The 18,051-nt window shown below is 36.8% G+C and overlaps 1 protein-coding gene across 8 annotated transcripts in view; it reads right to left on the bottom strand.

The window, feature by feature from the left end:
* The window catches only part of TFDP2 (transcription factor Dp-2), a 170,942-nt gene that overhangs the window by 107,052 nt on the left and 45,839 nt on the right, over window positions 1–18,051 (bottom strand). For 7 of the 8 annotated variants that reach the window (XM_004419292.3, XM_014789065.2, XM_004419291.3 and 4 more), the window contains one exon: window positions 17,741–17,807. The exons of the other annotated variant lie outside the window; for it this stretch is intronic. In XM_004419292.3, coding sequence (XP_004419349.1) covers window positions 17,741–17,807 — 67 coding nt within the window. Of the gene's footprint in view, window positions 1–17,740; window positions 17,808–18,051 lie in introns of those variants that run through there. 8 annotated transcript variants of the gene reach the window in all.

Here is an 18,051-nt window from a genome sequence, read left to right as displayed (position 1 = left end):
AAATCCTAAGGAATCTATGCAAGAGTTCATAAGGTAGCAGGCTACAAGATCAAAGTACAAAAACCAATTGTATGTCTACATACTAGCAAAAAACAACTGGAAACTGAAATTAAAAATACCATTTATAAGGAAAAAAACTCCTGGAATTATTAAGCATAATTATAACAAAGTAGCAGGATACAAGGTTAATATATAAAAGTCAACTATTTTCTTATAAACTAGCAACGAATAATTGGAATTTGAAACTAAAAACACAAGGTCATTTACATTAGCAGCAAAAAATGAAATACTTAAGTATATATCCAATAAATATGTATAAGATCTCTGTGGAAGACTACAAAACTCTGATGAAAGAAATCAAAGATCTAATTAAAGAAGAGATATTCCATGTTCGTGGACAGGAATAATCAATATTGTTAAGATGTCAGTTATTCCCAACTTGATGTACAGATTCAACAAAATCGCAATCAAAATCCCAGTAAGTTATTTGGTGGATATCAACAAACTGATTCTAAAACTTATATGGAAAGGCAAAAGACTCAGAATAGCCAACACAATATTGAAGAAGAGTTGGAGGGTTGACACTACCCCACTTCAAGACTCTCTGTAAATCCACATTAATCAAGACAGGGTGGTATCAGCAGAAGAACAGGAAAATAGATCAATGGAATAGAATAAAGAGCCCAGAAATAGACTTACACAAATATATTCAATTCACCTTTAACCAAGGAGCAAAGGCAATTCAATGGAGAAAGGACAGTCTTTGCAACAAATGAGGCTGGAGCAACTAGACATCCACGTGCAAAAAAAGAAAAAATGAATCTAGACACAGGCCTTAGACCTGCCACAAAATTAACTCAAAATGGATCACAGACCTAAACGTAAACCACAAAACTAGAAGAAAAACTGAAGAAAACCTAAGTGACCTTGCATTTGGCAATGACTTTTTAGATACAACACCAAAAGCATGATGCATGAAAGAAAAAATTGATAAGGTGGACTTCGTTAAAATTAAAAACTTCTCTGTGAAAGATACTGTTTCTCTACCAGCAGATAACAAATGTCAACAGTCCTTGTGTATCCTTACAGGAAACATTATGTGTGTATTTGTATGTGTATGAGTGTGTCATTATTCCTCCCTTCCTTTTAAAAAAATGGTTATATACTCAGCACATTGTTCTGCACTTTTCTTTTAACTTAATAATGTGTTTTTGTAGATCATTCCATACTTGTACATAGCTTTCTCATTCCCAGTTTTACATCTGCATAGTATTCCATTATATATATTGAACATAATTTATTTAACCAGATCTTACTGCTGGATTTACACTATTTCCAATATTTTGCTTTTACATACAATACTGCAAAGACTAAGCTTTATTTCCCAAATTTACAAGTGTATCAGTAGAATAAATTTCTAAAATTGGGACTGCTAGGTCACAGGAAATGTGAATGTTAATAAATATTATGAAATTGCTTCCCATAAAAGTTGTACTAATTTATGCTCCCAGCAGCAGTAAAAGAAAGCACATGTTACCCTACATCCTTGACAACAGTGTTTTATCAAACTTCTTAATACTTGCCAATCTTACAGAGTGAAAAATGCTACTCCATGTAATTTTAAATTACATATGTTTTATGAATGAGGTAGAGTATCTTTTCATCTGTATAAGAACCATTAACATTTTTTCCTGTGAACTGTTATTATTCATAAGTTTTGCCCATTTTCTAAAAATTGGATTGTTGGTTTGATTGTTCCTTTTATCACTATAGAATAGTCCTCTTTGTCCCTTTAATGCCTTGAGGCTTTTAGTATATTTTATTTGATATTAATATTGTTTTGCTCACAGTACATCTTTGGCCTTTTCTTATTTTCAATCTTTCTTAGATTTAAGAATTCTGAATGTATTTTTAGTTCCAAAACAACTTTTTCTGTGTTGCAACTGTATCCTCTTGAGAGTCTTCATTCCCTTTTCTTCCCATCACAGCATTCTCTCATCTTTTCCATTAGTTCTGCCTTCATAGGAGGAATCTGTTTGTTTTTTCAGTGATATTCCCTCTTTTGAGTTGCTGAATTCCTTTTAACTGGTCGTAACTTGAATAGCCAAAAGCTATTGCAATATCTTGCATTGTGTAGAACTGGCAGTCAGTATAAGATAGGCACACTTTAAATCCGATGTGTAAGCAAAGAATGAGCTGACAAAGTGAAACTGCTCTGCTGAGGATAAAAAGGAACAAGTGGAGGACATATGACAGACCTCCTCTACCTGCAAGGACGTGAACAATACATCCCACAAGTAAAACTCTCCCACCAGCTGCTGATCAGGCAGCTTCCCAGGCTGCATGCATATAGCTTGCAGGCAAGTATGGCCTCTTTCCACATGCCAGAAATACCCAAAGGTACAGCCTACCCAACAGCATGAGCCTCTCAGATAATTGAGGAATCCCTGACCTTCACCAAAGGTTATGCTGGGCTTTCAACACCACAGATAATGAAGCCCTGAGTTACAGTATTTTTATCTTTCATTTTTCTTAATGCATTATTACAAGATTTATGACAAGAATATACAAATACTCAAATGCTTTTAAATCCTCTACTACTCCCCTTGTTTTGACTGAATATAATTACCTTGCTTGTTTTTATTTTAATTAATTACATAACTTTTAATCCTCCAACTTTTTTTTTTTTTTTTTTGGTGAGCAAGATTAGCCCTGAGCTAACACCCGATGCCAAGCCTCCTCTTTTTGCTGAGGAAGACTGGCCCTGGGCTAACATCCATGCCCATCTTCCTCTACTTTATAGGGATGCCTCCACAGCATGGCTTAACAAGCGGTGCGTCATTCCACGCCTGAGATCCGAACCTGTGAACCCTGGGCCGCCGAATCAGAACGCACACACTATGCCACTGGGCCAGCCCAAAACCTCCAACTCTTAGATAGAGTCTGGGAATGTTAGGAGAAAAGAAGCTCTTGCAGTCCAATGTTTACTGAGTACGAATAACTGTGCTACACACCAAGCTAGACTCTGAGGACAAAATTATAAAAAAGGACTCTGCCCTCAAGGAGCTCACAGTCTAGTAAAAGAAGAGGACAATCCTATGCAGAAATACAATATAATGTGATAAGGACAACAATAACAGATGTACAGGGTCCAAAGGTTAACACAAAGGAGGCACAGTAACAAGGAGGTACAGAGGAATCATGGTTAGCTAGATTTTAAAGAGTAAACAGGAACTTGCCCAGTGGCCAAAGGAATTATAGTTAGAAGGAAGGACATACATTCTTTCAACAAAGTTCCCAGCTTGGGACAGATACTATGGGATAGATACTTTGAAATACCTGTCCTAGAGATACAGTGATGAATAAGACAAAGTCTTTGACTTCACGGAGTCAGGTGAGGACCAATAAGTAACCAGTAATTCAAGTACAGTGTGATAGGGCCGGCCCTGTGGCTTGGTGGTTAAGTACGCGCGCTGCGATGCTGGTGGCCCGGGTTCGGATCCCGGGTGTGCATCGAGGCACCACTTCTCCGTTCATCCTGAGGCCGAGTCCCGCATACAGCAACTAGAAGGATGTGCAGCTACGACATACAACTATCCACTGGGGCTTTGGGGGGAAAAAATAAAAAAATAAATAAAATCTTTAAAAAAAATAAAAAATAAAAAAAATAAAGTACAGTGTGATAAATGCTACAACGGGGATAAGGGAATACAACAGGGATATTGGAGGCTTACGAGCTGAGTGGAAATAAGACCTAAACTTAGATGTGAAGAGATGAACAGAAATTAGCCAGATGAAATGTATATATATCAGGAGCGGAGTGGAGGACAGTGTCAGGGAGGCACGGCATTCCAGGCACAGAGAAAAGCACACAGAAAGGCAAAGAGAGACAGAGAGAGAGAGAGAGAGAGAATGTAGTTCAATGTGGCAGAACCATAGCTGTCTGAGATAACACTAAAGATGAAAGAAAGAACCATATCATGAAGGATCTTTTAAATTGGAGTTTGGGGGCTGGCCCCGTGGCTTGACGGTTAAGTGTGCACGCTCCGCTACTGGCCGCCCAGGTTCGGATCCCTGGCGCACACCGACGCACCGCTTCTCCAGCCATGCTGAGGTCGTGTCCCACATACGGCAACTAGAAGGATGTGCAACTATGACATACAACTATCTACTGGGGCTTTGGGGGAAAAAAAGGAGGAGGATTGGCAATAGATGTTAGCTTAGAGCTGGTCTTCCTCAACAAAAAGAGGAGGATTAGCACGGATGTTAGCTCACGGCTGATCTTCCTCACAAAACAAACAAACAAAAAAAAATTGGAGTTTGGACTTTATCTTGAGGGCAATAGAGAACTATTAAAATGTTTTGGTTTTTTTTAACGTGGAAAGACTCTTCAGATTTGTGTTTGAGAAAAAATATGTAGCTATAGTACAGTGAATGAAATAGAAAGAGAGAAATCTGGAAGTAGAACAACTGCAATAATCCAGGAAATGGTCTATAGTAGTCTGAACTAAGATAGCAGCAACGGAGATAAAGAAAATAGGTAGGGGCTGCTGAGAGATTGAGGAGGTGAAATCAACAAGCCTTATAAGTAACTGGATTGGGAGTAGAGAGAAAGAGAAAGGAGTCTAAGATGATGCCTCAGTTTCTGGTTTGGGCAAAGGGTGGATGGTACTCCCCTTCAGTAAGATAAGGAAAAGGGGAGAGCAGGTTTTGAGATGGTAAAATAATCACTTTAATTCTGGACAGATTGAGTATGAGATGCATATAAGTTATTCAACGAAGGTGCCCAATAAGCAGCCGGATAGTCAAAGAACTCGAGACAAAGGTTTGGGCTAACGGCATAGATCTGAGAATCATCCATGTACAAAGCAGATGATAACCAAAGCAGTGCAAATAGATGAAACTGCCTGGGGAGAACGTACAAGGTGAGAAGAATACCAAAGACAACACTCCGTGTAACTCTAACATTTAGAAGAGAAACAGAGGCAGAACTAGCAGAATATACTGAAAGGGAACAGCCAAAAAGGAAGACGAAAATATTAAAAGAAGAAAAGAAGTAAACACTTACTGAATACTTACTATGTGTGAGGTGCTAAGCGATTTTATGTGCACTACCTCATTTAATTCTTGTACATCCCACGAGCAACTTACTATTATTATCTGCATCGCTGTAGAGGTGCACGTTTTGGCTTAGAGAAATCAACTTGCTCAGGTTTACACACTTGGTTGGGTGTAAGAAGCGCAACCAAGATCACACCCTAGTCGGGCCAGCCCTGTGGCTTAGTGGTTAAGTGCGCGCACTCCGCTGCTGGCGGCCCGGGTTCGGATCCTGGGCACGCACCGACGCACCGCTTGTCCGGCCATGCTGAGGCCACGTCCCACATACAGCAACTAGAAGGATCTGCAACTATGACATACAACTATCTACTGGGGCTTTAGGGGGAAAAAAAAAAAAGATCACACCCTAGTCCTGCAGAGCCCTTGCTCTTAACTGCTACCCTGTTCTGCCGTCTAAGCAAGACTCAAAAAGTCTGGTATCACAGACACAAAGGAAAACAGTGGTTCAAAAAGAACGACACCATCCCAGTAGCAATGAGCTCACCCAGCACCAAGATCTTGGTTTCTAATAACTTTTCCCATTAAAAGGAATCAGGACTCTTTCAAAAAATGGCTGATCTGAGGAGTAGGCAAAAAATACGTGAAATCAGCCTGGAACATCTTGTAATGCCAAAAAGTAAGGAAGTGCTGGAAAAAACAAAACCCACAATGAGGGGGATATGTCAAAGGGACACAGAAAACCAACTGAAAGCTCCCAATGACTGTAGTTGTAATAATTTGAGCAAAAAACAAATAAAGTAGTTTTGGACTATAACCAGAGTATAAACTAAATATCCATGAGTTCATACTAATATAAATAAAGGATTGACTACATAAATAAATAAATAGGGGAGAAGAGACAAATCTAGGGTGCAAAAGAATCCCAAGTAAATTATATCGATACTCCACCCCTCAAGGAAGTAGAGCAAACTCTCCACTCCTCAAATGTGGGCTCCACATAATGACTTTCTTCCAAAGCCTATGGCATGGACAGAGGGAGGGGGTAAAGAGTCCCTTCACAGTAGGGAAACACGACAAACACTGCCTCAGCCAAGCGATCAAGGCTTACATCAACAACGATAAGTCAAGGTGATAGTATGTACTCCCGATACGCTGTGATGAAAAGGGCACTTTATCTCTGTGGTCTTTCTCTCAAAAATCCATAACCTCAATCACGAGAAAAACATCAGAAAACTCCCAATTGAGGGACATTCTACAAAATACCTGACCAGGACGCCTCAAACTGTCAAGTTATTAAAAACACAGAAAGTCTATCAGACTGTCACAGCCAAAAGGAGGCAAAGAATGCATGATCATAAAATGTAATGTGGTATCCTGAATGCTTTCCTGGAAAAGAAAAAGGATATAAGCTAAAAACTAAGGAAATCTGAATAAAGTATGGACTTCAGTTAATTATAATGTATCAATATTGGCTCATTAATTGTAAAAACTGTAAAAGACTAATAATGTAGGATGTTAACAGTAGGGGAAAATGAGTGAGGGGTTTATGAGAACTCTCTATACGATCTTTATAATTTTTCTGTAAACCTAAAACTGTTCTAATTAAAAGTTTATTTTTTAAAAGAGCAGGTTAATGGTGTCAAATGCTGACAAACAAAAAACAAGAGGAAGACCAAGAGCAGCTTCAGTGGATTAGTGAAGTCTAAAGCCAGATTATTGGGCAGAGGAGTGAATGAAAGTTGAGAATGGGATTGTAAGTGTAGAGTTTCTTCCAAGAAGTCTAATAATGAGGGGCAGAAGAAATCAGAGCTGGAAGTAGACACTGAGTTGAAGAAAGTTTTGTTTTGTTTTGTTTTAAATCAAGGTATAATTCACATACCCCAAAATTCACCTTTTAAAGTGTACAATTCAGTGGTTTCCAGTATATTCACAAAGTTGTATAAACATCACATCTATTTCTAAAATATTTTCATTAGCTCAAAAAGAAATGGTAAAATTAAAGAAGACGTAAATAAATGGAATATGTTCATAAATAGGAAGACTTAGCATTGTTAAGATGTCAATAAAACCCAAGTACCCTATAGACTCAATGCAATTTCTATCAAAATCCTTTTTTATTTCTTATTACTTACTTTCTCATTTTATTCCACAATCTAGTTATTCTTATGCAAAACGATATGTTATTCTGTTACCACAGTTATTCCATCATATTTTTAACAATTTAGAAGGCCAAAGAAGAAAGACAGCAAAGACATTACCTTGCTCTAGACAATTTCTAAACCACTTTCCCCCTTTCTTAAATTTTTATTTCACAAGTCACACTTTTCCCCATATTATTTTCTGACCGTAAAAATAATACTTATTCATAAAATTCTGGACTAAATGAAGGGACAAATTATTTATAGTCCCATTACTGATTTATTCTATTCAAGGCATATTTTATTTCAAGCTATTCCCCACTTAGAATTATACATACGGTTTGTATCTTGACTGGTTTATTTGTCATAAGTATTTCTCTATGTTGTAAATAATACTTTTAAAATCTAATTTGTCTATATACCATAAGGTTGATTATGACAAAAAATAAAACAAAATATATTGTTTCTTTAGGCCAGATTTCCAGAAGAATTACTAAATCAAAGAGTATGGCTGTTGATACATATATCCAAAACCTTTCCAAACAAGTTTTAGCAGTTACATATCTAAACTCATTGTATCTTTACTGTATCCTGTTTAGCACAGCATTTGATATTCTTTTTTTTTTCTTTGCTAATGTGTCTATTTATTTATTTTTTGTGTGTGTGAGGAAGATCAGCCCTGAGCTAACATCCATGCTAATCCTCCTCTTTTTGCTGAGGAAGACCGGCTCTGAGCTAACATCTATTGCCAATCCTCCTCCTTTTTTTTCCCCCCCAAAGCCCCAGTAGATAGTTGTATGTCATAGTTGCACATCCTTCTAGTTGCTGTATGTGACGCTGCCTCAGCATGGCCGGAGAAGCGGTGCGTCAGTGCGTGCCCGGGATCCGAACCCAGGCCACCAGTAGCGGAGCGCGCGCACTTAACTGCTAAGCCACGGGGCCGGCCCACTTTGCTAACGTGTCTATAAAAATTCTATTCTAAAAAATTCTAAAAATTTTTCACAGGAATGGAAAAGCTAATCCTCAAATTCACGTAGAATTCCAAGGGTCCTAAACAGCCACAACGATCTTGAAAAAGAAGAATCAAGTTGAAGGATTCACACCTCTCAACTTTGAAACGTACTACAAAACTATATTTAAACATTATGGTACTGACATATAGAGAGACATACAGACCAACGAAATAGAATAAAAAGCCCAAATTAAACCCTCACACATATGGCCAATTGATTTTGGACAAGGGTGCCAAGACCATTCAATGGGAAAAGGGCAGTCTTTTCAACAAATGTTTCTGGAAAAACTGGATATCCATATGCCAGTTTGATGCTTATCTTACATCATATACAAAAATTAACTCAAAATGGATCAAAGATCTAAACTTAAGAGCTAAAACTATAAAATTCTTAGAAGAAAACATTGGGAAAAATCTTCATGACACTAGATTTGGCAACCATTTAATGGATATGACACCAAAAGCACAGGCCACAAGAGAATTGGATTTTATCAAAATAAAGAACTTTTGTACATCAAGGATACTAATAAGAAAGCAAAAAGACAACCTACTGAATGGGAGAAAATATTTGTGAATCATTTATCTCATAAGGGATTAGCATCCAGAATATATAAAGAATTCATAAAACTCAACTCCAAAAAACAAACAATCCAATTCAAAAATGGGCAAAGGACTTGAATAGACATTTCTTCAAAAAAGATACACAAATGGCCAATAAGCATATGACAAAATGATCAACATCACTAGTCTTTAGGGAAATGCAAATCAAAACCACAATGAGATATCACTTCATACATACTAAGATAGCTATAAAAGAAAAACAGTGCTGTCGAGGATGTTGAGAAATTCTAACTCTGACGAAACCGTTGGTAGAAATGTAAAATGGTGCAGCCACTTCACAATGATGTAAACAGTTTGTTGGTTTCTCAAAAGGTTAAACATAGCACTGCCATATGACTCAGTAATTCTACTCCTAGGTATATATCCAAAAGAACTGAGACCAGGGACTCAAACATATATATATGCATACCAGTGTTCACAGTAGCATTTTCACAACTGCTAAAAGGTGGAAATAACCCAGGTATCCATCAACAGAAGAAAGGATATCCAAAATGTAGTATACACATACAATGGAATACAAAATACTATTCAGCCATAAAAAGGAATGAAATTTTGATGTATGTTACAACATGGATAGACCTTGAAAACACTATGCTCAGTGAAATAAGATAGGCACAAAATGGCAAATATTACATGATTCCACTTATATGAGATACCTAGAAGAGGCGAAATCAAGAAACAGAAAATAGAATATAGGTTACAGGGGCTGGGAAGAGGGGACAAATTGTTTGCTGGGTATAAAGTTTTTGCTGGGGATGCTGAAAAGGGTTGGGTATAAAGAATGGTGATAGTTACATTACACCACATTGTGAATTTATTTAATGCCACTGGATTGTATACTTACAAATGGTTAAAATGATAAATATTGTATTATGTATATTTTACCACAATAAAAGAAATGGTAACTATTAGCAGTCACTCCCTAGCCTCCCTCCCCGCCATCCATCCCTGGCAACCACTCTTCTATCTTTTGTCTCTATGAATCTACCTATTCTGGACATTTCATATAAAAGGAATCACATAATATTTGGCTTCTTTTACTTAGCATATGGCTTCTTTTACTTAGCATAATGCTTTCAAGGTTAATTTATGTTGCAGTATGTATCAGTACTTCATTCCTTTTTATTGCTGAATACTATTCCATTATATAGATAGCCCACTTTTTCTTTATCCATTCATCCATTGATGGATATTTGGGTTGTTTCCACTTTTTGGCTATTATGAATACTGCTGCTAGAAACATTCATGTACAAGTTTTTGTGTGGATATGTGTTTTCAGGTCTCCCGGGTATAGTCCTAGGAGTCCAAATGCTGGATCATATGGTAACTCTTATGTTTAACTGTCTGAGAAACAGCCAGAACATTTACCAAAGAAGCTGCATCATTATACATTTCCACTAGCAATATGTGGGGTTTTGATTTCTTCATATTCTCTCCAATACTTGTTATTATCTGTCTTTTTTATTCTAGCCAGCCTACTGGGGTGAAGTGATATCTCACCATAGTTTTGATTTGCATCTCCTTGATTACTAATAATGTTGAACATCTTTTCATGTGTATATTGATCATTGGAATATCTTCTTTAAATCCTTTGCCTTATTTTAAATTGAGTATTTATCTTTTTTTATTATTGAGCTGCAAGAGTTCTTTGCATATTCTGCATGCTAGTCCCTTATCACATATATAATTTGCAAATATTTTCTCCCATTCTGTGGTTTCTCTTTTCTTTTTCTTGACAGTGTCTGTTACGGACTGAATGTACCCTCTCAAAATTCATACGCTGAAGCTCTAACCCCCAATGTGATGATATCTGAAGGGGGGCCTTTGGGAAGTAGTCAGGGTTAGACGAGGTCATGAGAGTGGGGCCATCCTGATGGGATTCATGCCCTTATAAGAGATACCAGAGAGCTTACTCTCTCTCTTTCTCTCATGTGAAGACACAGCAAAAAGGCAGTAGTCTGTTACCCAGGAAAAGAGCTCTCACGAGGAACCAAATGGGCCAGCACCTTAATCTTAGACTTCCCAGCCTCCAGAACTCTGAGAAATAAATTTCTGTTGTTTAAGTCACCCAGTGTATGGCATTTTATTATGGCAGTCCAAACTAATACAGTGTCCTCTAAAGCACAAAAGTTTTTAATTTTGATGAAGTCCAATTTACTTATTTTTTCTTTTGTTGCTTCATCTTTGGTGTCTTATCTAAAAAAAAAAAAAAAACACCACTGAAGATTTATGCCTGTGTTTTCTTCTAAATGTTTTATAGTTTTAGCTCTTACATTTTGGTCTTTATCAGTTTGAGTTAATTTTTGTATATAGTAAGAGACAGGAGTCCAACTTATGGTTTCACATGTGGATATCCAGTTGTCCCAGCACCATTTTTTGAAAAGACTATTCTTCTCCCAATGAATTGTCTTAGCACCCTTGTCAAAAATCAATTGACAGGGCCGGCCTGGTGGCACGGTGGTTAAGTGCACGCACGCTCTGTTTTGGTGGCCCAGGTTCCGCAGGTTCGGATCCTGGGTTCGCACCAACACACCGCTTGTCAAGCCATGCTGTGGCAGCGTCCCATATAAAGTAGAGGAAGATGGGCATGGATGTTAGCCCAGGGCCAATCTTCCTCAGCAAAAGAGGAGGATTGGCGTCGGATGTTAGCTCAGGGCTGATATTCCTCACACACGCAAAAAAGCATCAATTGACCATAGGGGGCCGGCCCAGTAGCATAGCGGTTAAGTTCCTGCACTCTGCTTCAGTTACCCAGGGTTCACAGGTTCAGATCCCAGGAGTGGACCGACACACCACTTGTCAAGCCATGCTGTGGCGGCATCCCATATAAAGTAGAGGAAGATGGGCATGGATGTTAGCCCAGGGCCAATCTTCCTCAGCAAAAAGAGGAGGATTGGCAACAGATGTTAGCTCAGGGCTAATCTTCCTTGGAAAAAAAAAAAAATCAATTGACCATAAATGTGCACTTATTTATGAACTTTCAATACTATCCCATTGATCTGTGTATTTATCCTTAAGGCAGTAACACACAGTCTTTATAAACTATAGCTTTATAGCAAGTTTTGAAATCAGGAAATGTGTCCTCCAATTTTTTCTCCTTTTTCAAGACCATTTTGGCTATTCTGGGACCCTTACATTTCCATCTACATTTTAGGATCAGCAATAAATGGTACCACAATAAGTATCTTTTTAAATCACTTTCTAGTTCTGCTTCTGGTATGACCATTTAGCTCCTACTGAACCAACACTCTAGCGGATAACAACTCTAAATTCTGGATAAAACATAAAAAATAAGTATCTCAAAGCAACACAAAGAGACCAACAGAATTGTACTTGTTTAGCCAGGTGAGTTTCCTATTTTCTATGGCTTTTAGCCAGAGGAGAGGCACCAGTCTGTGCTATGCACTGTGCTAAAACAACCACAGAAAAAACAGTCTTACTGGCTTGAAGAACTAAGCAACAGAGTTTGGAATAAACATGATTGCTGAAAAGGGGGGAAACTGGATGGAGAGACCCAGACAGGGAAAACTCCAAATCTTGTACATAAACTCTGTCTAAATCTTTGCTGACTCCTGAACCACACATACATGGGGTAGATTTTAAGAATCCCAGCTAAGCCTAAAAAATTTTTTTAACTAAAATAAGATTTGAATTGCCACTCCACCACAGGCAAGACAAAGTTTGCAGTTAGAATCCAATGAAGTTAAGTGCCTACTAAAACAAAGAGAACAACACTCTTTGGAAGAATAAAAACAAGTCCAGAGTCTTTACAACATATTTATAATGTCCAGGATATGTTCAAAATCACTTAACATATGAAAAAACAGGAGAATGTGACCCATTCTCTAGGGAGAAGGCAACCAATGAATGTGACCCTGAGATGACTCAGATGTTGGAACCAACAGAGAAGAATTCTAAAGCAGCTATTACAACTACACTAAGGATGTAAAGGAAAACAGTCTCATAATGAACAAAAAGACAGGAATTTTCAGTAGAGAACTAGAAGAACCAAATGGAAATTCTAGAACTGAAAAACGCAATATCTGAAATTAAAAATTCATTGAATAAGATTAAAAGCAGAATGGTGATAACAGAAAAAAAAGTCAACTTGAAGGTAGATTAATAGAAAATTTCCAACATGAAGAACACAGGATTAAAGGGGGAAAAAATGAACAAAACCTCAGGACCCACAGAACAATACCAAAAGATCTAACATACATGTAACTGAAGTTCCAAAACAAGAGCAAAACAAAAGGTAGAAAAAAATTTGCAGATATAATAGCCAAAACTTTCACAAATTTGGTGAAAGATGTAACTTTAGAAGTTCAGTGAACCACAAGCAGAATAAATACAAAAAAAAAAAAAAACCACATCTAGGCACATCATAGTCAAATGCTAAAAACCAAAGATAAAGAATTATGGTTTTAGGGCTGGCCCCGTGGCTTAGCGGTTAAGTGCGGGCGCTCCGCTGGCGGCCCGGGTCCGTGCACTGATGCACCACTTGTCTGGCCATGCTGAGGCGGCGTCCCACATACAGCAACTAGAAGGATGTGCAACTATGACATACAACTATCTACTGGGGCTTTGGGGAGAAAAAGGGAAAAAAAGGAGGAGGATTGGCAATAGATGTTAGCTCAGGGCCGGTCTTCCTCAGCAAAAAGAGGATTGGCATGGACATTAGCACAGGGCTGATCTTTCTCACAAAAAAAAAAAAAAGAATTATGGTTTCTTGTTTTATATTTAAGATTACTTCCCTAATGCAGACTCTTAAAAACTTAATTACATGGCCAAAAGAAATCAACATTTTAAAATTTCCTCATAGATATTGCCAAATGGCTCCCCACCAAAAAATATCAGTGTGGCTGAAGCATAGTGGGTACAAATAAGTGACAGAAATAAGAATGAAAATATATGCAGGGATATAATGTAGTAAGGAGTTTGGGACTTTATTCTATTTTAAATAGGAAGTTGTTTAAAAGGTTTTAAGCTGGGAAATGACCCAGTAACTGTACTTCTGAGTATTTATCTTAAGAAAATAAATCTAAAGAAACAAAAACTTAGCTGACTAAAGACATTCATTGGATGTTCAACATCATAACTGTACAGATATAGATATATATATATCTATGCATGTGTATATATATTTCATGTATATAAACAAATACACATCATATATATAAAACCACCAACAAAAAAAGACTTAAATACCCAGCAATAAGAAAATGGGAAAATGTTTAATAAATTATGATTCATAAACACAATGAAATAGTATGAAGCTTTAAGAACAGTATTTACAAAGACTATCGAAATATGGAAAGTGTTCTTTGCAGTTGGTCAAAAAAGCAGAAAAGAAAATTAGATGTGTACTGGCTTTATAACTATAAAACATAAGTCTATGAATAACGAATAAAAAATAATATACAAAAAAGAAAAGGTTATGTTAGGGTGATAGAATTTTTTTTCTAATTTTCAAAAATTTTTATAGTATCATTGCTACATTATCATTTCAATTAAGTAAAATACTTTTCTACATTTTACTTCCAATACAATTCTCATCTTGGGTCTATATTAAATATTAACTGATTTTCATCAATTTAAAAAATAATTAAAAGAAACCTCTTTTCCAAATCCTGTTGGTTTACTTAATCTGGATTCCTTCTGCTGCCACCGGCCAACAGCTCGAAGAAGATAATTTTCTTTTTAAACAAATAGCTGTGTCTAAACCCAACTTCCCTAGCCCTTGCCTCTTAAAGGATTCCCTGTCTCCCTCTTCTCCATCTGTTCTATAAAGTCAAACAAATTGAGTAGGTTACACTCTACAGCTAAACTTGAGTGGTATCATCACCACACCTTCAGGGCTGACCTTATGACCGTCTTTCTTACCCTTCAGATGCCTAGTCTACCATCAAAGACAACCTCTCTCACCTAAACCCTCGTTCTTCTTTCTTTGTCTTCTGTCTTTTGAAGGCTTTTTTTCTATGTCACCCTTCTACTTTGTATGACTTGGCATCCACTCCCTTCTTATTTTGAAGATCACTGCATCATCATTATCCCCATCCCACTACTAAATATCACAGTTCTCCGTATCTACCAAGTTTGTGGTTCCCAGTTCCTTCTTCTGACCTGAATATTACCTTATATTAGAGCAGAGATTCCCAACTTCATGTTGTGAATAGGCTATGGGTGTACTAAGATACTGATTTCCTCAGATCTTTGTGGTAGCCAGGAGTGGCCTGAAGCAGCTGGAGCTCCTGGCTAGCTTACTCCTGAACTTAAGCAGCCTCCTCTGTTTAGCCCTAGCGCATCCGATAAATGTTATCATCTTCTATGTATGCCATCAAGTGAAAAAAAAATTGAGAAGCATAAAGGACTTCAGTAGTCATTTCTCCAAAGAAAATATACAAATGGCCAATACGCACATGAAAAGATGCTCAAAATCACTAATCACTAGGGAAATGCAAATCAAAACCACAATGAGATACCATCTCACACTCATTAGGACAACGACTATTTAAAAAAAAACAAAAGAAAATAACCAGTGTTGGCAAGGACGTGGAGAAACTGGAACCCTTGGGCACCATTGGTGGGAATGTAAAATGGTACAGCTACTGTGGAAATTGGAATGGCAATTCCTCAAAAAATTAAAAATAGAATTACCACATGACCCAGCAATTCCACTTCTAGGTATATACCCAAAAGAATTGAAAGCAGGGTCTTGAAGAGATATTTGTACTTCTATGTTCATAGCAGCTTTATTCACAATAGCTAAAACATGGAAGCAATCCATGTGTCCATTGACAGACAACTGAATAAGCAAAATGTGGTATATACATAAAATGGACTAGTATTCAGCCCCAAAAAGGAAGGAAATTCTGCCATACACTAGCCACAACATGGATGAACCTTGAGGTCATTATGCTAAGTGAAATAAGCCAGTCACAAAAGACAAATACTGTGTGATTCTACTTTTATGAGGTATTTAGGGTGGTCAAAATCATAGAGACAGAAAGCAGAATGGTGTTGCCAGGAGCTTAGAGGAGGACGGAATGGGCAGTTATTATTTAACGGGTATAAGCTTTAGTTTTGCAAGATGAAAAGCGTTATGGATATGGATGGTGGTGACAGTTGTACAATATGAATGTACTTAATCCCACTGAACTGCAAACCTAAAAATGGTTAAAGTAGTAACTTTTATGTTATGCATATTTTACCGCAATAAAAGAAAATTCAAGAAAATTGAGAAGCCTCAAGGCTTGAAGTATCTCTTTCATTGCTTCATAATATATATTTAAATTCTCAGAATAATTCTGCAGACTATTATTATTATTAAGCTAGATATTTTTATACATGTAGTTCCCCCTCATCAGCAGGGGATACGTTCAAAGACCCCCAGTGGATGCTTAAAACCGCAGATAGTACCAAACTCTATACACGCTATGTTTTTTCCAGTACATACATACCTGTGATTAAGTTTAACTTATAAATTAGGCACAGTAAGAGATTAACAACAATAACTAATAATAAAATAGAACAATTATAACAACATATCATAATAAAAGTTACCATAAATCTTAGCAACCTCAGCATTTGATTTTTTTCTTTCCTTATTAAGTCAAGAACTTTCACCTTTTAACTTGAAGCAATTTAAGGCTTCACTTTGGCATATCTGAATTGCCAGCATCATTACTCTTGTACTTTGGGGCCATTATTAAGTAAAATAAGGGTTACTTGAACACAAGCACTGCGATACAGCGACAGTCAATCTGATATCCAAGATGCTACTAAGTTACTAAGGGGCGGGTAGCATATACAGTGGGGATATACTGCACAAAGGGATGATTCACATCCTGGGTGGAAGGGAGTGAGATGGCACAAGATTTCATCATGCCACTCAGAATAGCACGCAATTTAAAACTTATGAACTGTTTATTTCTCAAATTTTCCATTTAATACTTTTAGACAGCAGCTGACCATGGGTAACTGAAACTGCAGAAAGTGAAACCGTGGAAAGCGAAACCTGGGATAAGTGGGGACTACTGTACTCAAATAGAGATTTCTCTAGCCTTCTCTCCAGAGTATATAGCCTACCTCTCCAAAGACATACACCCTTTGAGGAAGCTGATGTTTCTTTCTCTCACAGCTATTTGTATTGTAATGGCATACATTTTGTTCCCACCTTTTATAATGAAAAATTTCAAACATACAAAAGAAGAGAGAACGAGAGAGAGAGGAATAATGAAACTCCATATAGCTATCGCCCAGCTTAAACAATTAATCAACTCACAGCCAATTTTGCTTTATCTATAATTTGTTTTATCTATCTATAAATCTACTTTACTTTTTCTTCCCCCAGTGGATTATTTGGAAGACAATCCCAGACATCATGTTGTTTCAACCATAAATATTTCAGTATGTAATCTCTACATACTAAAAGATACTACTGAAAGATACTGCCAGTGTCCTGCATAAATTCTTGTACTGGTGGGCCAGATTTCTGATATAAGCATTTCTCCAGTAAACCATATATTAGTCACAGGAATTATATATATATTAATCCATTCAACCATACTTCCTTACAAGTTAAACTACTAAAAAGTAGGGCTCTCAAACAAGAAAATCAAGAAGAAAGTGGCTTGAATAGCTAGTTTCAATTATAACAGGATCATTGATCAAGTATGGACTTAGAGACCTCTCAGGAAACAGACAGAGAAAAGTCACACTCACATTCACACTCTCTCCCTACCTCTCAGAGGCAACTGACGTTCACATGACACAAGTTATTTGGTATACGATAACACAACACAGTAATATAATTATTATTATACATAAAGTAATTCATGTAACTGCATATTTTATAAAACAAATGTAAAAACTAGCTCAATGTAGAAAATTTTTATTCAACTGTCCTTACCTTTTGTTGGACTGAGATTTTGATCTATAAATCCTCTTAGTTCTGCATTTGTGGAACTCAAACCAACCTAAATAAAACAGTTTAAAAAATTAAAAATAGGATCTTAAGTATTATGTGATCATATAACAAGCTATTTTATACCTACCACCAGAGGTCCATATCAAATATTATATACAGTCACATAAAAATGAATTAATTATATCAACTATAGGAGTAAGATTTTTAAAAATGTTGCCATATTGCTTGAAATGGGGGAAAAAAAAGAATTTACAGATCAAGATAAAAATTAATGAAATAATGTTACTTATAGT

The sequence above is a fragment of the Ceratotherium simum genome, chromosome 5 (genome assembly GCF_057802395.1).
Source record: "Ceratotherium simum simum isolate JZ-2026a chromosome 5, ASM5780239v1, whole genome shotgun sequence".
Classification (NCBI taxonomy): domain Eukaryota; kingdom Metazoa; phylum Chordata; class Mammalia; order Perissodactyla; family Rhinocerotidae; genus Ceratotherium; species Ceratotherium simum.
The sequence above is the reverse complement of the archived record's forward strand: the minus strand, read 5'-3'. Positions and strand labels throughout refer to the sequence as shown.